Source organism: Desmodus rotundus, chromosome 13, assembly GCF_022682495.2.
Source record: "Desmodus rotundus isolate HL8 chromosome 13, HLdesRot8A.1, whole genome shotgun sequence".
Lineage (NCBI taxonomy): Eukaryota > Metazoa > Chordata > Mammalia > Chiroptera > Phyllostomidae > Desmodus > Desmodus rotundus.
This window is the reverse complement of record NC_071399.1, coordinates 44,825,781-44,847,547: the sequence shown is the minus strand read 5'-3', so window position 1 is coordinate 44,847,547 and position 21,767 is coordinate 44,825,781. Positions and strand designations below refer to the sequence as shown.

Genomic DNA, 21,767 nt, shown 5'->3' with positions numbered 1-21,767 from the left:
AACTTAATTTGTTCTGGAAGGTTGTTTGGAAAGCAATTAGATTGAAAACTGAATCATTTTTTCCCATTTGAAATAATATAAATTGGATTAATCCATTCCAGATCCCCAATGATTTCCTGTTTTAAGCTTTCTTATATACAGTACCTGTCTAAGGTACTATTTAACCTATAAATAAATACTTTAAAAACAAAAAGTACATGAAATGTAAATAAATACTTAATAAAAAAGTAAATCCAACGTATAGTAAAAAATGAAAATTTGCATATGCTAGAACTTACCTTAATGTTGAGAGCTGTTGATGACTGAATATGGAGAGGAGGGATATTACTGTTTGGAAGGGGTGTCCCCTTCCATAAAAACAGGCAGCTGTTCCTCTCAGGTTCTTCTTCTCTTTTGCATATTTGTCCCACTGGAACTTGCTTCAGGCTTCCTGGGTCTCTGTCTCACTAAAAACTAATGCAGTGATGTTTGTTTTTCCATGTGTTTTAACACTTGCCTGAAACACTGCATTGTTATTGCACAAGTTTATTGCATGGTTTGCTACTTCTTTGTCAGGGTGATATTTCTCATTTCTCCCCGTTTCCTAAGCATTTCCTTGATTAGTGAAGTAGTAATACCCTCCCTTCCCTCTTCCTCCTCTCATGAGAGCCCCTCAACTGCCATCTGTTGCTGTTTCCTCTGGAGGTCTGGGAGTTCCTCCGTGGTCAGCTCAGTGTTGTGGGCCTCCACCAACTCCTCTATATCATCATCATCCACCTCCAAGTCCATGAACTTGTCTAGAGACACAATATCCTCCACAGCAGACATCACCTTCAAAGCCCTCAAAGTCTCTTTCAGCAACAGACTCAGACCACAGTTTCTTCCACGCTGATTGCATGGTCCTGGAAGATACTTCTCCCTCCCTGACCCCTGTTTTATCTGTGAGGCTCAAGCAGGTGAGGATATTAAATATTCCTTCCAGAAGTCCCTGAGGGTTAAATTAGTTTCAGAAGTCACTTCAAAACACCTCTGAAACAGTGCCTTTGTGAATTTCTTAACACTAGAAATGACCTGCTGGTTCATGGGTGGGATGAGAGGAGTTGTGGGCAAGAACCTAACAGTGATGAAGCTGTACTACGCCACCAACTTGGCCTCCAAGCCTGGAGAGTGGGCAGGGCATTGACCTTTACAAGAAGTACCCCGAGTGACAATTGTTTTTCCCAGAGATATTTCTTCACACTTGGGGCAAGCACTTCATGAATACACTGAATAAAAAATTGCCTGGTTACCCAAGCTTTGCTATTACCCTCTACATTACATTCAACTTGTTTTTAATGACATTACTTTTCTTGAATGGTAGATGATTAGAGGCTTCAATTTAAAGTCCCCACTCACATTCCCATACAACAGTACTATCAACCTGCCCTTTGTTGGCTTGTGTCCTGGCAGTCACTTTCCTGTGTGATGTATGTCCTCTTTGGCATTTTCTTCCAGAAGAGCCTCTCTCATCACAAACACTTGTTGGGGAACAAATCCATCAGCCTCTACGTACTCTTGAAATCCAGTCACAGAATTATCAGCAGCTACTTTGTTAGAACTGGCAGCCTCCCCACGCCTCACTATAGAATGAATGCCACTTTTCTTAAGTTTATCAAACCAACCCCTACTAGCCTGAAATGAAATCAGTTTCAGCACTCATTCCAGGGTTGTCTTTGAGGAGGTCAGCATGCAGCATCTTCGCTTTTTTACGTATCCTTGCCTCCAAAATGCTATCCCCAACTAATTGCTTTCATTTATCCGAATCAACAACAATTATTCTACCTCTTCAATTGCATGGACTTGTTTTGTGAGCACCTTCACACCCTTAGCAACATCTGCACTCTTTATGTTTTAAAATTGTGCTAATCACTGATTTCACCATGCCATACTCAGTAGCCAGATCAGACACATGAACACATCTATCATACTTACAATTATTTCTTTTTAAAGCTCTATCATTGTTTTCAAAACTTTCCTTTTCATATGGCTTCTATCACTAATCTTCTTAGGACCCATGTTAACTTACTGTATTTTAATAATAATAAGCAGCAACAGCAGCAAAAACCATTAAAATAATTCACAGCACAATTTCCTGAGATGTTAACAACAGGAGGTTTAGTGGTCGACTGGCTCCTACTCAATGCATTCTCTCCTACATTTGTTGACTGAGAGATACGTGACTGATCATACAGGTAGCAGCATGAAAGTGTTGTTGGCTCAAGAACTGAAGTTTTATTTGACAACTGAGACATTTTTTCTGTGAACAACTTAGTTGCAGACCAAATTGAGATGGAAGACATTCGAGAACCAACATTTGACTGGATATAGTATATATGCCTGATAAGTATTAGAATTTGTTATTTACATTCATTAGACAGAGTTACATATTTGTCATGGTACATTTTCTTTTATAGTCAAATGTCAAGAAAGTAGCAGTCAGTTTTGTTGAGGTAATTAGATCAGGATAATAACCAGGTGGAAGAGTTGCTGCTAGATTAATGCTGACAAGTGGGACACAAAATTTAATCTTTACAGAGAACACAGAGACAATAGGAAAAGTGATATAGAATTGGTTTGACATAAAAAGCTAGAATGACAGGGCTTGAGGTAATTGGGAAGTTTAAGATACTATTTAATTAGAAGTGGCTCCAAAGAATGAGTACCTGCTTCTGATTTGTGTGAATTTTTTCTTTTTTTGTAAAAACACTCTTAGCAAGCATGGCTTGTGTCATCTGTTATGTAAGAGAAAACAGTTTTTTAAAAGTGTAAAGCTTACTCTTTTAAAAAATACAATGTGAAGTCTTATTTTACTCAGCAGAGTTTTAAAAAAGTGATTCACATGAGTAAATTTTCTAGATAAATGAAGTTCTGTTCATTAAGTATCAAAACTTGCTCTTTGTAAAATTGAACAACACATTTATATAACATTTATTGAGTGTATTCCATGTGCTGGAAACTCTGCTAGGTACTTTGCTATATGTTACCTTGATTTTTGCACATAAAATACATTCTGTTTTATGTTTTTTAAAAGGATATACTGGTCCTAACTTACCTCTTCTTTAAAAGCTAGTTGTTAGGCCCTCAGGTAATTCTGTTCTTGGGATTTTTGACTTCTATATGTTGATCTTACTATTCTCTGCATATTCTTAATGTTTCCATGTAGTTGAGAGAAAGAAAAATGATTCTTAATTGAGATTCTAGAACATGCTAATTACGTGTTCTAGGCTCTTTCATAAATATTTTATTAAAGCCTAACAAAAACCTGACGCAGATCTCGTCCCGCAAGATCTGCTGTTGAGGTTTCAGTATTCCAATACACATACACAAGGACTACTGACGTCCTGTGGGGGAAAAGGGACTGCGCGGCCACTCTCTCAAGAGGAGAGCACCTCTCAGTGCCTCGGCCACTCCCTCAAGGGGGGAGGGCCAAGAGCCTTGGGGTGACCAGCCTTTATAGGTTTTTGAGGCCCTTAACATCAGAGGTCCCCTTTACTATACAAAGGTTTGTTTTGGGTGGTTATCTTTGCAGACACAGGAGAGGAAGTCACTGAATACATCAAAGGAGGACATTTGCAATGTAAATGGTTGAAAGGGCTATGTCCCACACCTGGAGGGTCTAGCCTAGATTCTGGGAAGATAAAGATACTCAGTAAACATTTGCTTCCTCAATTCAGGGTGAGGGAGTTTTTTAGCAAGAGCAAGTCTCATAGCAGTCTAAGTACAATGCAGGCCTGATTTCCCCCTGGAGAACTTATCCATGGACGTGGGTCCTGCCCACCAACCTCGCTCCCCACTGGTTTTCCAAGTGGGGACTGAGGCACATTTCCCACGCTTGGAACGGTTCCCCACAAAAACCTGTAAAATAATTATTGTTATACCCATTTTAAAAGTGAAACAACTGAGTCACCGAAAGATTGAATATCTTGCTCAGGGTCATACTGCTGAGTAAGGAGAAGCGCTGCAATTGGATTGTGCACATGTCAGACTCCAGATATTGTGTACTTCCTATGCTGATACTGTTAAAGAAATAAGCATTAGTTCAAAGTAGGTTTATAGAGGAGAACCTCTTTCCACACTCACCCCTCTTCCTTTTCTGATTCTTCACCATTATTCTAAAACTAGATTTCCCCGCTAATTTATGTAGTTATCATTCAGCTGTGTTAGATGCAGGTAAAAATTAGAAAAAAGGGTGTACCTTCCAAGTCTAGAGGGTGTAGAACAAACAGCCCAAGGATGAGCCAGGGTTTTCCTCATGTAAAGGAAAATTAAAAATTCTAGATTTGATAGAGGCTTTATAGTCATGGGTAATTTTGTGTGTCTTAGGCCATGTATAGACTAAGAAACTTAGCAGCAGTGTTACAGCAATAGGATTTCTTTTTTATACTAAAGCTTCATATTCTGGTGGGGGTAAATTCATAAAAGTAATGAGAACATTGAAAAAGATGGCCAAAATCAAGTTTTTCAGAACTCTTGAAATTAGTGTTTATTCAAGAAAAAAATTGCTGAATCTCATTAAGCAGAGATCATGGCATTATAAATTGAACTGTTCCCATCTCCCTCTGCTCAAGTCTGCAGCAGCCTTGAAAACCAGCAGTGTTGAAAACATGGTACTTGTAAAAAACCAGTTGCCTTGCAACCACTGGATGAGGCAGGCCTTATTTGGAACTCCTCAGAAGTCTCATTCTTTGGAACATTATCCCTATTTGACCTGTCTCACAGCTCCCTTGAAAAGTCCCAGTCACAGAGCATTGCTATCACTTGGCCTTGATGGAGTTCAGAACTTGTTCTGCAGGAAAACCCTATCCACAAGGTCTTAGTCAGAAATAATCAGTGCCACTTGTTTAATATATCAGCTGCTGAGGGGACAGTGCTCAAAAAGAAAATAGGGCAATAAAATATTAGGTAGGGGCTTTAAGGAGCTCTGACATATTCTAAGGAATTAGAAGGCTGTACACATATGAATGGTTGTGTACATGCCCAGGAAAGACCTGAAAGCACCCTAATCTCTCACCTCTGACTGACTTTGAGGCCCTGGGCAAGCAATAATTAAAAGCTAAGCCAGAAGATTAAAGTGCATAAGTGTTGAAGTTATACCCCATCACACTGGCAGAACCTCTCAGCAAATGTTGGGAGATTTACTGCTTCACAATACTTAAGGAAATCTTGGTTCTATAGTTAGTTAACCATTAAGCTAACTGAGCTGTCAGTAGTTGCTTACCACAGAAAATGTATACTTTATAGAATTAGTCCAGACAAGTCACTAAACAAACAGCAATAACTGCAATGATAACAAAAAGGAACAACAACAAATATTGGTGAGTAGAGGGAGGGAGTGTGATATCCAGAATTGTCACATTATTATTCTATCTGAAATGTTCAGTTTTCAAATAAAGAGTATGAGATTCATGAAGAAGCAGGAAGGTGTGGCTCATTCAAAGGTGGGGGGAAGAGATGATAGAAACTTCCTGAAGGGGCCCATATTTTGGACCTATTGTATAAAAATTTTAATTAGATATTATACATACTCTCAAAGAACTAAAGGAAACCTTGTTGAAAGAATTAAAGGAAAGTGTGACAATGAGGTCTCACAAAATAGATATGTCAATAAAGAGAGGTATAAATATATGAAAATATTTAAATTCTGGAGTTGAAAAGTATAATAATTGAAATGAAAAATTCACTATTATGCTCAAGAGCTAGCAGAGCAAAGAAACAAAAAACTTGAAGACAGATTAATTGAGATTATCTAACCTGAGGAACAGATAGAATTAGGAAAAGTTAACACAGTTCAGAGACTTATAGTGCACCATCACGCATACTAGCATATGTATAACAGTAGTCCCAAAGGAGAAGAGAGAAAAGGTCAAAAAGAATATTTGAAGAATTAATGGCCAACTACTTACCAAATTTGATAAGAAACATTAATCTACACATCTAGGAAGCTCAACACACTTTAAGTAGGATAAACTAAAAGAGACCCATGCCTCCACATACCATAATCGAACTCTCAGAAGCTAAAGGCAAAAGAGAATCTTGAAAACAGCAGTAGAAAATGGTATGTCAAGTGAAGGATGCTCTGGAAAATGAATAGCTGACTTTTCATGTAAAACCATAGCAGCCAGAAGTTAATTGTATGACATAATTAAGATGCTGAAAGAAAAACACACTTAACCAGGAACTCTATATATTAGAAAACTCTCCTTCAAAACTGATGGAGAAGCTAAGATATTCTCATGTAAACAAAAACTGAGAGAATTCATTACTAGTGGACCTGACCCATAAAAATCATAAAAAATCCTTTAGATAGAAAGGAAAAGACACCAGATGGTACTTTAATCCACATGAAGAATACAGAGCACTGGGAAGCATAAACACATAGATAAATATAAAAAATAATACACCGTATTTGTGTTTGTAATTCTTTTTTTCCTATTTGATTTAAAATACAACTTCATAACACAATAATAATAATAAAACTTAATGGGCTTATATAGAGATGTAATTTATAGAATAGTAGCACAAAGAGTGAGGATGAAAAGGAATATATTACAGGTAATTCCTATATTTATTGAAATTTTTAAGTTGTTATTAATCTGAACTATAGTTTTGTAGGTTAAGATGCTAATTGTAATTCCTAAGACAACCACTAAGAAAATAACTCTCCCAGAAATATACTAAAAGAAACAAGGCGATTAAAATGGTACACTAGAAAATATGTTTTTTTTTAAGTTTTATTTTCTTTTATATTTTAATTTTGTATTGTTCAATTACAGTTGTGTGCCTTTTCTCCCCATCCCTCCACCCCACCCCAGCTGAACCCCCCTCCCTCCCCTACCTCCACCCTCCGCCTTGATTTTGACCATGTGTCCTTTATAGTAGTTCCTGTAATCCCCTCTCCTCACTGTCCCCTCCCCACTCCCCCCTTCCCATTATTAGATTGTTCTTAACTTCAATGTCTCTGGTTATATTTTGTTTGCTTTTTTTCTTCTATTTATTATGTTCCAGTTAAAGGTGAGATCATATGGTATTTGTCCCTCACCGCCTGGCTTATTTCACTTAACATAATGCTCTCCAGTTCCATCCATGCTGTTGCAAAGGATAAAGGCTCCTCCTTTCTCTCTGTTGCGTAGAATTCCATTGTGTAAATATACCATAGTTTTTGGATCCACTCATTTGCTGATGGGCACTTAGGTTGCTTCCAGTACTTGGCTATTGTAAACTGTGCTGCTATGAACATTGGGATGCATAGGTTCTTTTGGATTGGTGTTTCAGGGTTCTTAGGGTATAATCCCAGCAGCGGAATTGCTGGGTCAAAGGGCAGTTCCATTTTTAGTTTTCTGAGGAAATTCCATACTGTTTACCACAGTGGCCTCACCAGGCTGCATTCCCACCAACAGTACACTAGGGTTCCCTTTTCTCCGCATCCTCTCCAACATTTGTTTGTGGATTTGTTTATGTTGGCCACTCTGACTGGTGTGAGATGGTACCTCATTGTGGTTTTAATTTGCATCTCTCTGATGGCTAGTGATGCTGAGCATCTTTTCATATGTCTCTGGGCCCTCTGTATGTCTTCCTTGGAGAAGTGTCTGTTCAGCTCCTTTGCCCATTTTTTAATTGGGTTGTTTGTCTTCCTGGAGTGGAGTCATGTGAGTTCTTTATACATTTTGGAGATCAGGCCCTTGTCTGAGGTATTACTGGCAAATATGTTTTCCCATACAGTTGGTTCTCTTTGTAATTTGGTGCTGTTTTCTTTCGCCATGCAGAAGCTTTTTATTTTGATGAGGTCCCATTTGTTTATTCTTTCCTTTATGTCCCTTGCTTTAGGGGATGTGCCTGTGAGGACGTTGCTGCGTGTTTTCCTCTAGGACTTTTATGGTGTTACGACTTATACTTAAGTCTTTTGTCCATCTTGAATTTATTTTTGTGTATGGTGTCATTTGGTGATTGAGTTTCATTTTTTTGCATGTAGATGTCCAGATCTCCCAAAACCATCTGTTGAAGAGGCTGTTTTTGCTCCATTTCATGCTCCTGCCTCCTTTGTCAAATATTAATTGACCATAAAGACGGGTTCATTTCTGGGCTCTCTGTTCTGTTCCATTGGTCTATGTGCCTGTTTTCATGCCACTACCAGACGGTTTTGACTGCAGTGGCCTTGTAATACAGTTTGATATCAGGAATTGTGATCCCTCCTGCTTTGTTCTTTTTCATCAAAATTGTTTCAGCTAATCGGGATCGTTTATGGTTCCATATGAATTTCTGAAATGTTTGTTCTATATCTGTGAAATATGTCATGGGTACTCTAATAGAGATTGCATTGAATCTATAAATTGCTTTGGGTGGTATGGCCATTTTGATGATGTTAATTCTTCAAATCCATGAGCATGGTAAATGCTTCCATTTGTTTCTGTCTTCCTTAATTTCTTTCTTCAGTGTTGTGTAGGTTTCTGAGTACAGGTCTTTTACCTCCTTGATTAGGTTAATTCCTAGGTACTTTATTTTTCTTGTTGCTGTATCAAATGGGATTTTTTTCCTGATTTCTGTTTCTGCAGTTTCCTTGTTGGTATACAGGAATGCCTTTGATTTATGAGTATTGACTCTGTATCCAGCTGTTTTGCCAAATTCATTTATTAGGTCGAGTAGTTTTTTGGTGGAGTCTATAGGATTTTCCATGTACACTATCATGTCATGTGCAAACAGTGACAGTTTCATATCCTCCTTTCCAATTTGGATGCCTCTTATTGCTTTTTCTTGTCTGATTGCTGTGGCTAGGACTTCCAATACTATGTTGAATAGGAGTGGTGAGAGAGGGCATCCTTGTCTTGTTCCTGATCTTAATGGGAAAGCTCTTAAGTTTTTGTCCATTGAGTATGATGTTGCCTGTAGGTCTCTCATATATGGCCTTTATTATGTTGAGGAATGCTCCTTCTATTCCCAGTGTGTTGAGTGTTTTTATCAGAAATGGATGCTGTATCGGATCAAATGCTTTTTCCCCATCTATTGATATGATCATGTGATTTTTGTCTTTGCTATTGTTCATGTGATGTATTATGTTTATTGATTTGCACATATTGTACCATCCTTGCATCCCTGGGATGAATCCCACTTGGTCATGGTGGATGATCTTTTTAATGTATGGCTGGATGTGGTTTGCCAATATTTTGTTGAGAATTTTAGCGTCTATGTTCATCAGCGATATTGGCCTGAAGTTTTCTTTCTTCATTGTGTCTTTATCTGGTTTTGGGATTAGGATGATGCTGGCTTCATAAAAAGAGTTCGGGAGTCTTCCATCAGTTTGGATTTTTTCGAATAGTCTGTGAAGGATAGGGGTTAGCTCTTTCTTAAGTGCTTTTTAGAATTCACCCGTGAAACCATATGGTGCAGGGGTTTTGTGTATTGGGAATTTTTTGATGACTGCTTCAATTTCGTCTGCTGTTATTGGTCTGTTCAGATTTTCTGGTTCTGCTTCATTCAGTTTTGGAAGATTATATTTTTCTAGAAATCTGTCCATTTCACCTAGGTGTTCAAATTTCTTGGCATACACTTCTTCGTAGTAATTTCTTACAATCCTTTGTATTGCTGTGGTATCAGTTGTAATCTCTCCTCTTTCATTTCTAATTGTGTTTATTTGGATCCTCTCTCTTTTTTTCTTGATGAGCCTACTTAAAGGCTTGTCGATTTTGTTTATGTTTTCAAAGAACCAGCTCCTGGATTCATTGATCCTTAGAATTGTGCTTTTAGTCTCTATATTATTTAACTCCGCTCTGATCTTGGTTATTTCCTTCCTTCTGTTTGCTCTGGGCTGTCTTTGTTGTTGTTCCTCGAGTTCTTGTAGGCTTCGGATAGGGTTGTTTGTTTAAAATGTTTCTATCTTTTTAAGGTAGGCCTGTATTGCTATGAACTTCCCTCTCAGGACTGCCTTTGCTGTGTCCCATAGGTTTTGGGTTGTTGTGAGTTCATTGTCATTTGTTTCCAGAATGTTTCTGATTTTTTCCCTAATCTCGTTCTTGACACATTCATTGTTTTAATAGCATGCTATTCAGTCTCCATGTTTTAGAGTGTTGTTTTGGGTTTTTTCCTTTGGGGTTGATTTGTAGTTTCAGTCCCTTGTGGTCAGAGAAAATGCTTGACATGATTTCAATTTTCTTGAATTTGTTGAGGGTTGCTTTGTGTCCTATCATGTGGTCTATCTTTGAAAAAGTTCCATGTATACTTGAAAAGAATGTGTATGTTGCTTCTTTGGGATGAAAAGCTCTATACATATCAGTTAAGTCCATTTTATGTAGGGTATTGTTAAGTGACACAATATCCTTGTTGATATTTTGTTTGGAAGAGCTGTCCATTTTTGACAGTGGGGTGTTAAACTCCCCTACCCTAATTGTGTTGCTGTCAATATCTTTCTTGAAGTCCTCCAAGATTTTCTTTATATATTTGGGTGCTCCTATGTTGGGTGCGTATATATTTACAATGTTTATGTCTTCTTGGTGGATTCTTCCTTTGAGTATTATGAAGTGACGTTATGGGTCTCTCTTTATGGCCCTTCTTTGGAAGTCTATTTTGTCTGAGATGAGTATTGCTACCCCTGCTTTTCCTTTTTCCGGTCCGTTTGCTTGGAAAATTTGTTTCCAGCCCTTCACTTTCAGTCTGTGTAGGTCTTTTGTCTTGAGATGGGTCTCTTGTAGGCAGCCTATGTGTGGGTCATGTTTTCTTGTCCATTCAGCTATTCGATGTCTTTTGATTGGAGCATTTAATCCATTTACGTTTAAGGTTATTATCGATAGGTAGTTATTCATTGCCATTTTTTCCTACCTGTGTTCCTTTCCTTAAAGCAGTCCCTTTGGCATCTCTTGCAGAGCTGGTTTGGTGGAGCTGTAATCTTTTCGACTTCTTTTGTCTGGGAAACTCTTTATTTGGCCTTCTATCTTGATTGAGAGCCATGCTGGGTAAAGTAGTCTTGGTTGCAGGCCCCTGGTTCTCATTACTTGGAATATTTTTTGCCATTCTCTTCTGCCTTGGAGCGTTTCCATTGAGAAGTCAGTCACTTGCTAACCTTATTGGGGCTCCCTTGTATGTTACTTCCTGTTTCTCCCTTGCTGCCTTTCAGATCCTCTCTTTGTCTTGGAATTTTGCCATTTTAATTATGATGTGTCTTGCAGTGGCCCTTTTTGGGTTCTTCTTGCTTGGGACTCTCTGTGTTTCCTGGATTTGGGTGACTTTTTTTCTTCTCAGATTAGGGAAATTTTCCATAATTACTTTTTCAAACAGGTTTTCTATCCCTTGCTCTTCTTCTTCTCCTTCTGGTATTCCTATTATACGGATATTGTTAGGTTTCATGTTGTCCTGCATTTCCCTTATTGCCTCTTCATTCTTTCTGTGCCTCTTTTCCTTTTCTTGCTCATTCTGGGTGTTTTTTTCTACTTTGTTCTCCAGCTCGCTGATCCAATGGTCTGCTTCATCAAGTCTGCTTTTCATTCCTTCTACTGTGTTCCTCAATTCAGAAATTGTATTCTTCATTTCCTCTTGGCCCTTGTTGATAGTTTCTATTTACTTTTTCATGTTGATATAGTTTGCAGTGAGTTCATTGTAGTTTCCCTGTAGTTTCTGGTAGTTCTCTTTGAGCTCAGAGAGCTCAGTGAGCTTCCTGATAACCTTTGCTTTGAACTCAGTATCTAGTTGACTTGCCTCTTTTTCAGTTAGCATTCTTTCTGAGGCTTCCTCCTTTCCTTTCATTTGGGGATTGTTTCTTTGTCTTCCCATTGTTTCTGAGACTCCTCTCGTTAGCCTCTGTTTCTTAAATTGATCTGTTCTGACTCCCTTCGTTTACGGTATGAACTTCTGTGGTAGAATGCCAATTCGATTCAGTGGTGCTGTCTCCTTAATCTCCTTTGCTCACTGGTCTTGCGCTGACGTTTATGGGTGTAACACGGTCTAACTCTGGTCTTTTCAGCACTCCAGGTTTTATTGTCTCACCTGTGGGATAAAGGGAAAGGGGCGTGGGGAGATGAAAAAAAAAAAGAAGGGAGGGAAAAAGGGAATAGAAAAGGAAAGGAAGGAAGGAAGAAGGAATAAAGAAAGATCAGAGACAAGATAAGAGGGAATTTTAACAAAAAACAAAAGAATAAAAAGTCAGGAAGAAGGAATAAAAAAGGTAAAGGATGGAAGGAAGAAGGAATAAAAAAAGAAAGGACAGAAAGGAAGAAGGAATTCTGAGGGAAGGGAGTAAAGAAAAGGAAAAAAAGAAAAGAAAAAGTCTTCTGCTTGGTTTAAACAGGTCAGGTTAGTTCTGCTTGTCTTCCTGTCTGTGAAACGGGAGTGGGTGGTTGGAAGGATTGGTTTCACTTTTCTCCCTTCCTGAGTCACACTCTTCGCTGTTTTCAGCCTGTAGTACAGTTCCTCAGGGTCCTTCTGCTCCCCACTAAGCCTTTAGTTCACCAGTTGTACTGTCCTTGAGTTGCACCAATTAGGGGCAACTCACACTCCCCCTCCCTGCTCTTTGCTGTCTTAGATGCTAGGGTCTCTCGATGCTGCTATGGGGTAGTTCAGCCCCCTCCTGGGTCAAGTCTTTCCGGGGAATTCAGTCTCTCCTTGCCCTGCAGCTCCCCTCTTCTGGGTGTTCTGCCTTAGTCCTAGAGAGCCAGTAGGCCCTGCAGGGCTCTGTGCGCAGGAGATTGGTAGGAGTTGTTCAGAACTGGTTCTTTTAGGTGTGGTCCCTCGCTGGCAGCCAGGCCGCTGATCAGCTGATCTGCTCCTTTGGGCCTGAGTCTCGCGCTGACAGCTGGTCAGCCGCCTTGGGCCTGTGTGTGGGACAGCTAGCCTCTGCTTCCGGTGCGCACCCACCCGAGGTTTCAGGTGTGGCACTTTTCCGGGGTCTCAGGTGTGGGCAGCCAGTCTGCTAATCTGGGTGCGCTCAACTGGGTGAGTGCTGGGGCTGCTTATCCTGCATTCACAGTTCAAGGGCTGAGGGGGCAGGGTTGCCAGAGGGGGAGGATGCTGCTGAGAGTTCTCTAACTAGCCCCTGAGTGCCTCCATTTTCTTTTTCTTTTTGAGCACTTCTTCCTATTCAAGCCCCTCTGGTCCATACAAACACCTAGCTGCTCACACAGCTCAGCCTGGCTCTCTCCCAAGAATCCTGCAGCAGACCCTGCGCCCGGGCCTGGGGCTTCAGTCGCCCTGGTCTCCACGCTGGTCCCCACGCTGGTCCCAGGGACCTTATTGTCCTTAAGCACTCTTCTTACCGTCAGATCTTACACTGTCCTCTATTTTTGGTCTCCGATCTTCATATATGCTGGAATACATTTGGCTTTTGCTCTGCTCCTCAGATCAGCTAGGTGTTTCACTGGTGTTGAAGGGAAGTGGACTCTGCTTCCACCTATCTTCCCGCCATCTTCCCGACCTAATTCGAAAATATCTTTTTATTATAAAAGAACACATTAATTGTGGACTAGAAGAACTAAACTATATGATATATAGAGAACAGAGAGGTTTAAATGGCAGATGTAAACCCTACCTTTTCAGTAATTACATGGAATGTAAATACCTTAACCATTCTTATTAAATGCCAAAATTGGCAGATTGATGGGATGGAGCATGAACCAACTCTATGCTAACTATAAGATAAATACTTTACATTAAAAAATGCAAATAGGTTGAAAATAAACACATGGAAAAAGCTGTACTATGCAAACAGTAATCAAAGGAGAGTTAGAGTGGCTAATATCAGATGAAATAGACTTTAAGACAAAAATTGTTATTGAGCATAAAGAGATATTTTATAATGAAAACAAAGTTAGTTTATTAGGAAGATATAACAATTATAAACATACATATACCTCATAAGAGAGTCATAAATATGTGAATCAAAAACTGACAGAATTCAAGGGTGATGTAGATTATTGAACAATAGTAGTGGGAGATTTTAATAACCCATCCTCAATATGGATAAAACAATTAGGAAAAGGATTATTGAGGAAATAGAAAACTTTACCAACCCTATAAAAACCAACAAGGCCTCAACAACAGTAGACTACACATTCTTCTCAAGTGAACATGAAACGTTCCCCTGAACACATCATATTCTAGGCCATAAAACAAACCTCAATAAATTTTGAAGGCATGAAATATACAAACTATGCTTTTCAAAAATAGTGAAGTAAAAACAAGGCAATAACTGAAGGATATTTGGGAAATTCACAGATATGTGGAAATTAAACAATATACGCATACATAAACAATGGATCAAAGAAGAAATTATAAAGGAAACTAGGAAGTACTTTAAAATGAATGAAAATGAAACACAATATATCAAAAACCTAAGGGATACAGGTAAGACAGTTTTTAGAGCAACATACATTGCTCTGTGTTAAAAAAGATCTTAATCTTTACCTTAAGAAACTAGAAAAAGAAGAACCAACAAATCCAAAGTAAGTAGAAGGAAGGAAATAAAGATTAGAGCAGAAATAAACAAAGTTAAGAATAGTAAAACAGAGAAAAATTAATGAGGCAAATGTTGACTCTTTTGAAAAGATGAACAAAATTGACATCTTCAAGAAATATATCATTGGGTTAAACGTATAACTGAAATTTATTTGACTTATTGGTAATGTGGCTTCTAGAAAATTTTAAATGGTATTTGGCTCACATTTGTGGAATGCATTTTATGTTTCTTGAATAAAAGAGAGTAGACTCATGTCTATGAGCCATCTGTATATTCTCCTTGGAGAGGTGGCTATTCGGGTCCTTCGCCCATTTTTTAATTGGATTGTTTGTCCTCCTGGTGTTGAATCATATGAGTTCTTTATATATCTTGGAGATTAAACTCTTGTCGGTTGTATCATTGGCAAATATGTTCTCCCGTACTGTTGGTACCCTTTTCATTTTGATGATGGTTTCTTTACTCCCATTTGTTTATTTTTTTCCCCTTTAATTTCCATTGCCCTAGGAGTTATTTCAGCAAAAATACTGAAATTTTACTACCTGTGGTTTCTGCTAGGATTTTTATGGTATCACAACTTATTTAAACCTTTTATCCATTTTGAGTTTATTCTGGTGAATGGTGTAAGTTGGTGGTCTAGCTTCTTTTTTTTTTTTTGCATGTAGCTGTCCAGATCTCCCAACGCCATTTACTGAAGAGACTATTTTTACTCCATTGTATGCTTGTGCCCCCTTTGTCAAATACTAATTGACCGTAGAGACTTGGGTTTATTTCTGGGCTTTCAATTCTGTTCCATTGACCTATGTGTCTGTTTTTATGCCAGTACCAGGCTGTTTTGATTACACTGACCTTGTAGTAAAGTTTTATATCAAGTATTGTGATCCCTCCAACTTTCTTCTTTCTCAACATTGCTGAGGCTATTCATTGTTTTTTGTGGTACCATACAAATTTTTGGAGTAGTTGTTGTAGATCAGTGATATAATGCCAATGGTATTTTAATAGAGATTACATGGAATCTATAAGTTACTTTAAGTAGTACGGACATTTTAATGATGTTACTTCTTCCAGTCCATGAACATGGTATATGCTCCCATTTATTTCTATCTTCCTCAGTTTATTTCTTCAGTGGCCTATAGTTTCTGAGACCAGGTGTTTTACTTTCTTGGTTAAATTTATTTCTAGGTACTTTAATTTTCTTGTGGCCATAGACATGACAAGGTGCTCAACATCACTAGCCATCAGAAAGATGCACTTAAAAACACAGTGAGATACTACCTCACACCTGTAGGAATGACTATCATTAATAAATCAACAAACAGCATGTGCTGGTGAGGATGTGGAGAAAAGGCAACCCTAGTGCACTGTTGGTCGGAATGCAGTCTGGTGTAGCCACTGTGGAAAACAGTATGGAATTTCTGCAAAAAATTAATATGGTGGAACTGCCTTTTGACCCAGCAATTCCACTGCTGAGATTATTCCCTAAGAATTCTGACATGCCAGTTCAAAAGAACTGATGCACCCCTACGTTCAAAGCCGCACTATTTACAATAGCCAAGTGCTGGAAACAGCCCATTAGTAGATGAGTGGATCAAAAACTATGGTACATTTACACAATGAAATGCCATGCAGCAGAAAGAAAGAAGCAGCTTCTACCCTTTGTGACAGCATGGATGGACATGGAGAGCATTATGCTAATGAAATAAGCCAGGCCCTGAAAGACAAAACACATATGAGCTCACCTATAGGTGAACCTAATCAACAAAACAAGTAAGCAAAGTGTAACCAGAGGCATGGAAATAAAGAACAAAGCGACGGGGGAGTTGGGAGGGGATAATGAGAGGAAAGGGGGGAAGAGTTTTCAGGAACATGTATGTATAAAGGACACATGAACAAAATCAAAGGCAGGTAGAATCAAGGGTGGGAGTTGAGAATGGCTGGAGTTGGGGGGAGTGTTGGGGGAAAAATGGAGACAACTGTATTTGAGCAATAAACAATGTGAAGTAAAAAATACGACAGAATATTTGCTCTGCACCTTTGACTTTGATATCTTCAAGAAATATATCATTTCTTGATATATTTGGGAAAGTGGGAAATGGGGCTCAGGCAGATGGGGAATATGGCAATACTGCTGAGTTAGAGAGGGAAAGAGAGGGACATAACTAGCATTCTTTATTCTCACTATTGTGCTCTTTTACCTGCGCTGTGCTGCCTCTTGAATACAAATAAATGCCATGATTTTCACACCCTAAAAAAAAAATTAAAATAAAGGTGTATTGCGAAAGAAGAGAGATGTCCCCTTTTCTACACCCTGAATGGTGAAGTTATCTGATGCTGAGAAACAGCAAAGGACAAAAGGAAAGAAAACCATAACCTGTTTTCTTTTTGGGAGGAAGTTCTTAGCAGTGTTAAAATGTATCCTTTACATTTTCTTACAGGTTTCAGGAATGAAAGGCTTAAAACTGTCTTAAAATTGAATCTGTGTGGTTCCTTACTTTCTCAAGTTGACAATTACAGAGATGGAAAAGACTAGTGGTTGCCGGGAATTAGAAATGGAGCAAAGGGTTCTATCAGTTTTTACTTTGTACTTCTTAAAGCTCTCTATTTGTGAACATAAACATTTAGGATTATTTCTTCTTGAGCCTTCAATCATTATGAAATGACCTTCCCTATCCCTGCAAATAATCTTCTTTATTAACAGAGTCATTTCATCTTTCTTTTAACTACTGTTAGCATGAGAAGCACACCACATCTTATTCCTTCATTTTGCTTTTAATCTTTATATTTAAAATGTGTTTCTTCTAGGCAGAGTATACAGGGTTGGGCAAAAGTAGGTGAACAGTTGTTGAGTACACAAAACACATTTTATTCTTGTATTATTTATAATTATTGTATTTTTCCATATGCACAACTGTAAAACTACTTCTGCCCCACCCTGTAGTTTTATCTTACCTTTTGAAAAAATTTTTGTTACTTTTTTATCCAATTTGAGAGTTACTGCCTCTAAAAAAAAAATTATCTATTGATTTAAGAGAGAAAGAAACATTGATTTGTTGTTCCACTTGTTTATGCATTCATTAGTTGTTTCTTATATGTGTTCTGACTGGGGATCAGACCTGCAACTTTGACATATCAGGACAATCCCCTACCCAACTGAGCTACCTGGCCAGGGCCAATCACTGACTTTTAATTTGGTGTACAGGACATTTACATTGAATGTGTTTATTGACATGGATAGGTTTGATTCTGTTAACTTGCTGCTTGTTTTCTATTTGTCTCACCAGTTCTTTGTACTTATGTTACCCCCTTTCTACCTTCTTTCAGATTACATATTTTTTATGACTGTATTTCATCTCCTTTGTTGTCTTGCTAGTGACACCATTTTTTAAAAATTTTAGTGGCTGCTGTAATTTTTAGTGGCTTCATTTTACATATATTTCAATCTATCTACCTTCAAGTGATATTACATTATTTCCCATATTGCATTAGAAACTTACAATAATATGCTTTCATTTTGTTCCTACTTGCTGTTTTCATACATTTTATTTATATATATGTTATAAACTCTGCACCAAATTATAACTATTTTTGTTTAGTCATTGATTTTTGAAGAAATTTAAATAATAAAATTCTTATTTACTCCTGCAGTCACCATTGCCAATGTTCCTCATTCCTTTGTTAAGATTTATATTTTCATCTGGTGTTATATTTCTTCTGCTGGAAGGCCTTCCCTTAACATTCCTTGTAATGTGGGTCTGTCGGTGATTCTTTCAGCTCTTATATGTCTGAAAAAATCAATTTATCACCTTCGTTTTTCAAGGGTATACTCCCTGTGTCCATCATGTTTTCTTTTAGTACTTTAAAGATGTTTTTCTGTTGCCTTCTGACTTGCATTGTTTTCAACAAGAAATTTACTGTTACTTTTAGCTTTGTGCCTCAGTTCATAATCTTTTTTTCCTCTGCTTTTAAGATTTTCTCTTTATAGCTGGTTTCGAACTATTCTGATGTATAGTTTTATTCCTGTTTCTTTGGGTTTATTGAACGTCTTGGATATGTGGGTTTCTAGCTTTCATCACATTTGAAAATATTCAACCATGCTTTCCTTCAAATATTTTTTTCTTTCCCCATCCCTGCCTTTCAGAATCTGCAGTTACATATACATTATTAGGAAGCTTAAAGTCCAACAGTTCACTGATACTTTTTATTTTTATTTTTAATTTAAATGTGTTTTCATTTTAGAAAGTTTCTATTGCTATGTCTTCAAGTTCATTAATCTTCTGCCATTAATCCCATTTCAACTTGGGTCTTCTGAAAAAAATGTTCTGTTTTTACTTAACTTTTTGTATATGAGGAACACTGTTTTTAATGCTCTTAATTTGTTCATTCTAACATCTGTGTCTAATATCAATATCCATATCTCAATAATTGATTTCCTTATTTTTCCTACTATAGGCCATCTTTTATTGCTTCTTTGAATGCCTAGTAATATTTGATTAGATGCCAAACATTGTGAATTTTACTCTTTTGGCTGATGAATATATTTGTAGTCCTATAAGTAATCTTGAGCTTCTTTCTGGGACACAGTTTGATTCTTTAGGTTTTACTTTTAAAATTAGTTCATTAGAATCAGAACAGCTTTTAGTACAGTGACTTGTTCCATATTACTAAGGCAAGACCCTTTTAAGGACTCTACCCAATCCGTCTGAATTATGAGGTTTTCTAGTGTGTCTGGGAATAGGCCCAATTCAAGGTCCTGAGTGAATGTGAGATACTATTCCATCTAATATGTTCTGATGGTTTTTCTCCCAGCCTCTGGTAGTTATATCATATTCATGCACTGATCAGTATCCTTTGCAGATCTCTGGGGTTTTCTTTCTTTGTATCTCTCTCCTTTCTTGTATTCTGACCTATGAACTGTAGCCATGGTGTCTCCAGAACTCTCAGCTTCCTCTGTTCAACTCAAGGAGTCTGCCAGGCTTCACCTGGGTTCTCTTGTTCTGCTCCATGGCCTGGAAATTATCAAGGTAGTGAGCTGGGGCAATCACAGGCTCACTTTATTTGTTTCCCATCTCTCAGAGTCCATTGTCTTGCAAATAGTTGTTTTTTATATTTTTGTCTTTTTATTTTTGGTTGCATCAGGCGGGAGGGTAAATTAGGTTCCTGTTATTCCAAGTGATTGCAAGTAGGAATCTTAAAATTACAGTATTTTTCTTTATAAATTTAATGCCACTATTATTTTAAGGAAAAAAGTTATATTTTAAACATTTATGAGTAAGCCAGTTTCTAAACATGCTTGCTCTACATAAATATGTTTATGAAGATCTGAAGTGGGGTGAAGGGAGTGGGGGCCAGAAAATGGAAGTGACTAAAAGTTCTCTTCCTTCCCAAAAGCTTTGATTTGCTCTTTGGTAGTTTGTTGTTCTACTCCCTTATTAGTCAGAGTCCCCTGGTTTCTTTGGAGAGAGATTCTTCCTTAAATAAGTTATATGAATATGCCACTCAAATAGTATAGAGGTGTTATAAATAAAATTGGCATGGTCTTTATGTTTTAAACTATATGATTAAAATTATGCCATTGAAATATTATAGAGGAAACATTATGAAGGGATTTACCTCACAATATATTAAAATGTATTTTAAAGCTATAATTAAAATATTGAAGTACTAATGTTAACATAGACATAAATTATGGATCAAAATAGAATGTCCATTGACAGGCTTATAAATGTATTTTAAACATTTAGCATAAAGGAATTATTTTAATTACGGGCCATGTAGTAGATGGTGTTAGTACAACTGGACTATAAGAGTAAAGTTGGATCTGTTCCTTATAATATGCCCACATATATTCCAGATAGGTTAAAGATATAATCTAAACGTATTAGAAGAAAATATAATTTTGAGAAAGAGAAGGCCTTTTTAAGTATGACAGAGTTCATATTGTTACTGTATAAAGACTCCTCATAAAGTAGTAAGAGAAAGGGGAATACCCCCTAGAAAAATGGGCAGAGGACAAGGTTAGGTAATCACAATTAGGGGCAAATATATAAATGTTATGGAAATATTTATTTTTAAAATGTTCTATTTCATAATGATGATAAAATGATACTAGTAATTGTAACTATATTATGTGTTTCTCTTTGTCTAAATATGTTAAGAACTTTCAGCAGATTACTAATTTAATCCTTTGAAATGCAAGTATATATGTTATCATTTTATTAATGTGACAATTGAGACAGGATATGAAGAATTTGCCCAAGGTGACGAAACTATCAAGTAGTTGATTGAACCAGAGTTGTAACTCAGGCCATAGAGTTCTGTTCCTCATTACTTCTCAAAGAAATAAAATAAAATAACCTAGAACCCCACTGCACTTTACAGAGAAACTGGTAATTTGCTCTAAATTACACAGCTCCTAAGCAATAGAATTGAGTTAAAATTTTTAGAAATAAAAATCATAAATAAAAGAAAGAAAATCAGGATAAATTAGAACAATAGAACAAATGTCTTAATTTTACAAATTCATCATTTCTTTTCAGAATATTTGAAAGATGCTTCAAACAAGATGAAAACTGGGCTTATGTTTGTAAAGTTAGTTAACCCATGTTCAGGTAAGTTCTTTTTCAGCTTCTCTTTTCTTCCCTTCTGATAACAGTAACTTGAACATTTTTTGAACACTGTGGCTAATTTGCCTTTGTATGTTTATTCTAACTGAATAGCTTCTAAAATGGGGACTGACTCATAGATGGAGAGCAGGATGACAGCTGGTGGTAGGAGGGAGGTTAGGGGGTGGAGGGATTGAGCAAAAAGGAAAAAGGACTCATGGACATGGACAACAGTGTGGTGATTGCTGGGGGAGGGGGTATAAAGGGACTAAAAGATAATGTAAAAAAATACAATAAAGATTAAATAAAAAATAAGTAAATTTTAATCCATAGACCTGTTCATTCATCAGAAATGATGACTAAACAAAGTAGCATGTTTGATTTCTCTCTGAAAACATTAATTTTCTTTGGCTTACTTAAGCCAACTTTTCTTAGAGTAGTTAGTCTCCTATAAATAATATAAACAATCACAGGGGGTGGGGCTGGAAAAGAAGGCTTTTACGTGGCATGCCAAGATTATGAGCAGTATCGTTTTTATCTGACCAGAAAGTATATTTTTCCCTTTCAAGAGATGAATCTTTTGTATTAAAAGCATTGTATATTAAAGATATATTTTATCAGAAGTAATTTTATTTTAACTTTTTATTCAGTGTATTTTTTGTTTTTCTTCTAATTTTTGGCAATAATGATTAAAATATACTATAAATATGTAGTAATAT

General features: G+C 37.2%; 1 protein-coding gene across 5 annotated transcripts in view; it reads left to right on the top strand.

The window, feature by feature from the left end:
• The window catches only part of RNASEH2B (ribonuclease H2 subunit B), an 87,215-nt gene that overhangs the window by 13,409 nt on the left and 52,039 nt on the right, over positions 1 to 21,767 (top strand). For all 5 annotated transcript variants that reach the window (XM_053916616.1, XM_053916617.2, XM_024569935.3 and 2 more), the window contains one exon: positions 20,983 to 21,054. In XM_053916616.1, coding sequence (XP_053772591.1) covers positions 20,983 to 21,054 — 72 coding nt within the window. The remainder of the gene's footprint in view (positions 1 to 20,982; positions 21,055 to 21,767) is intronic.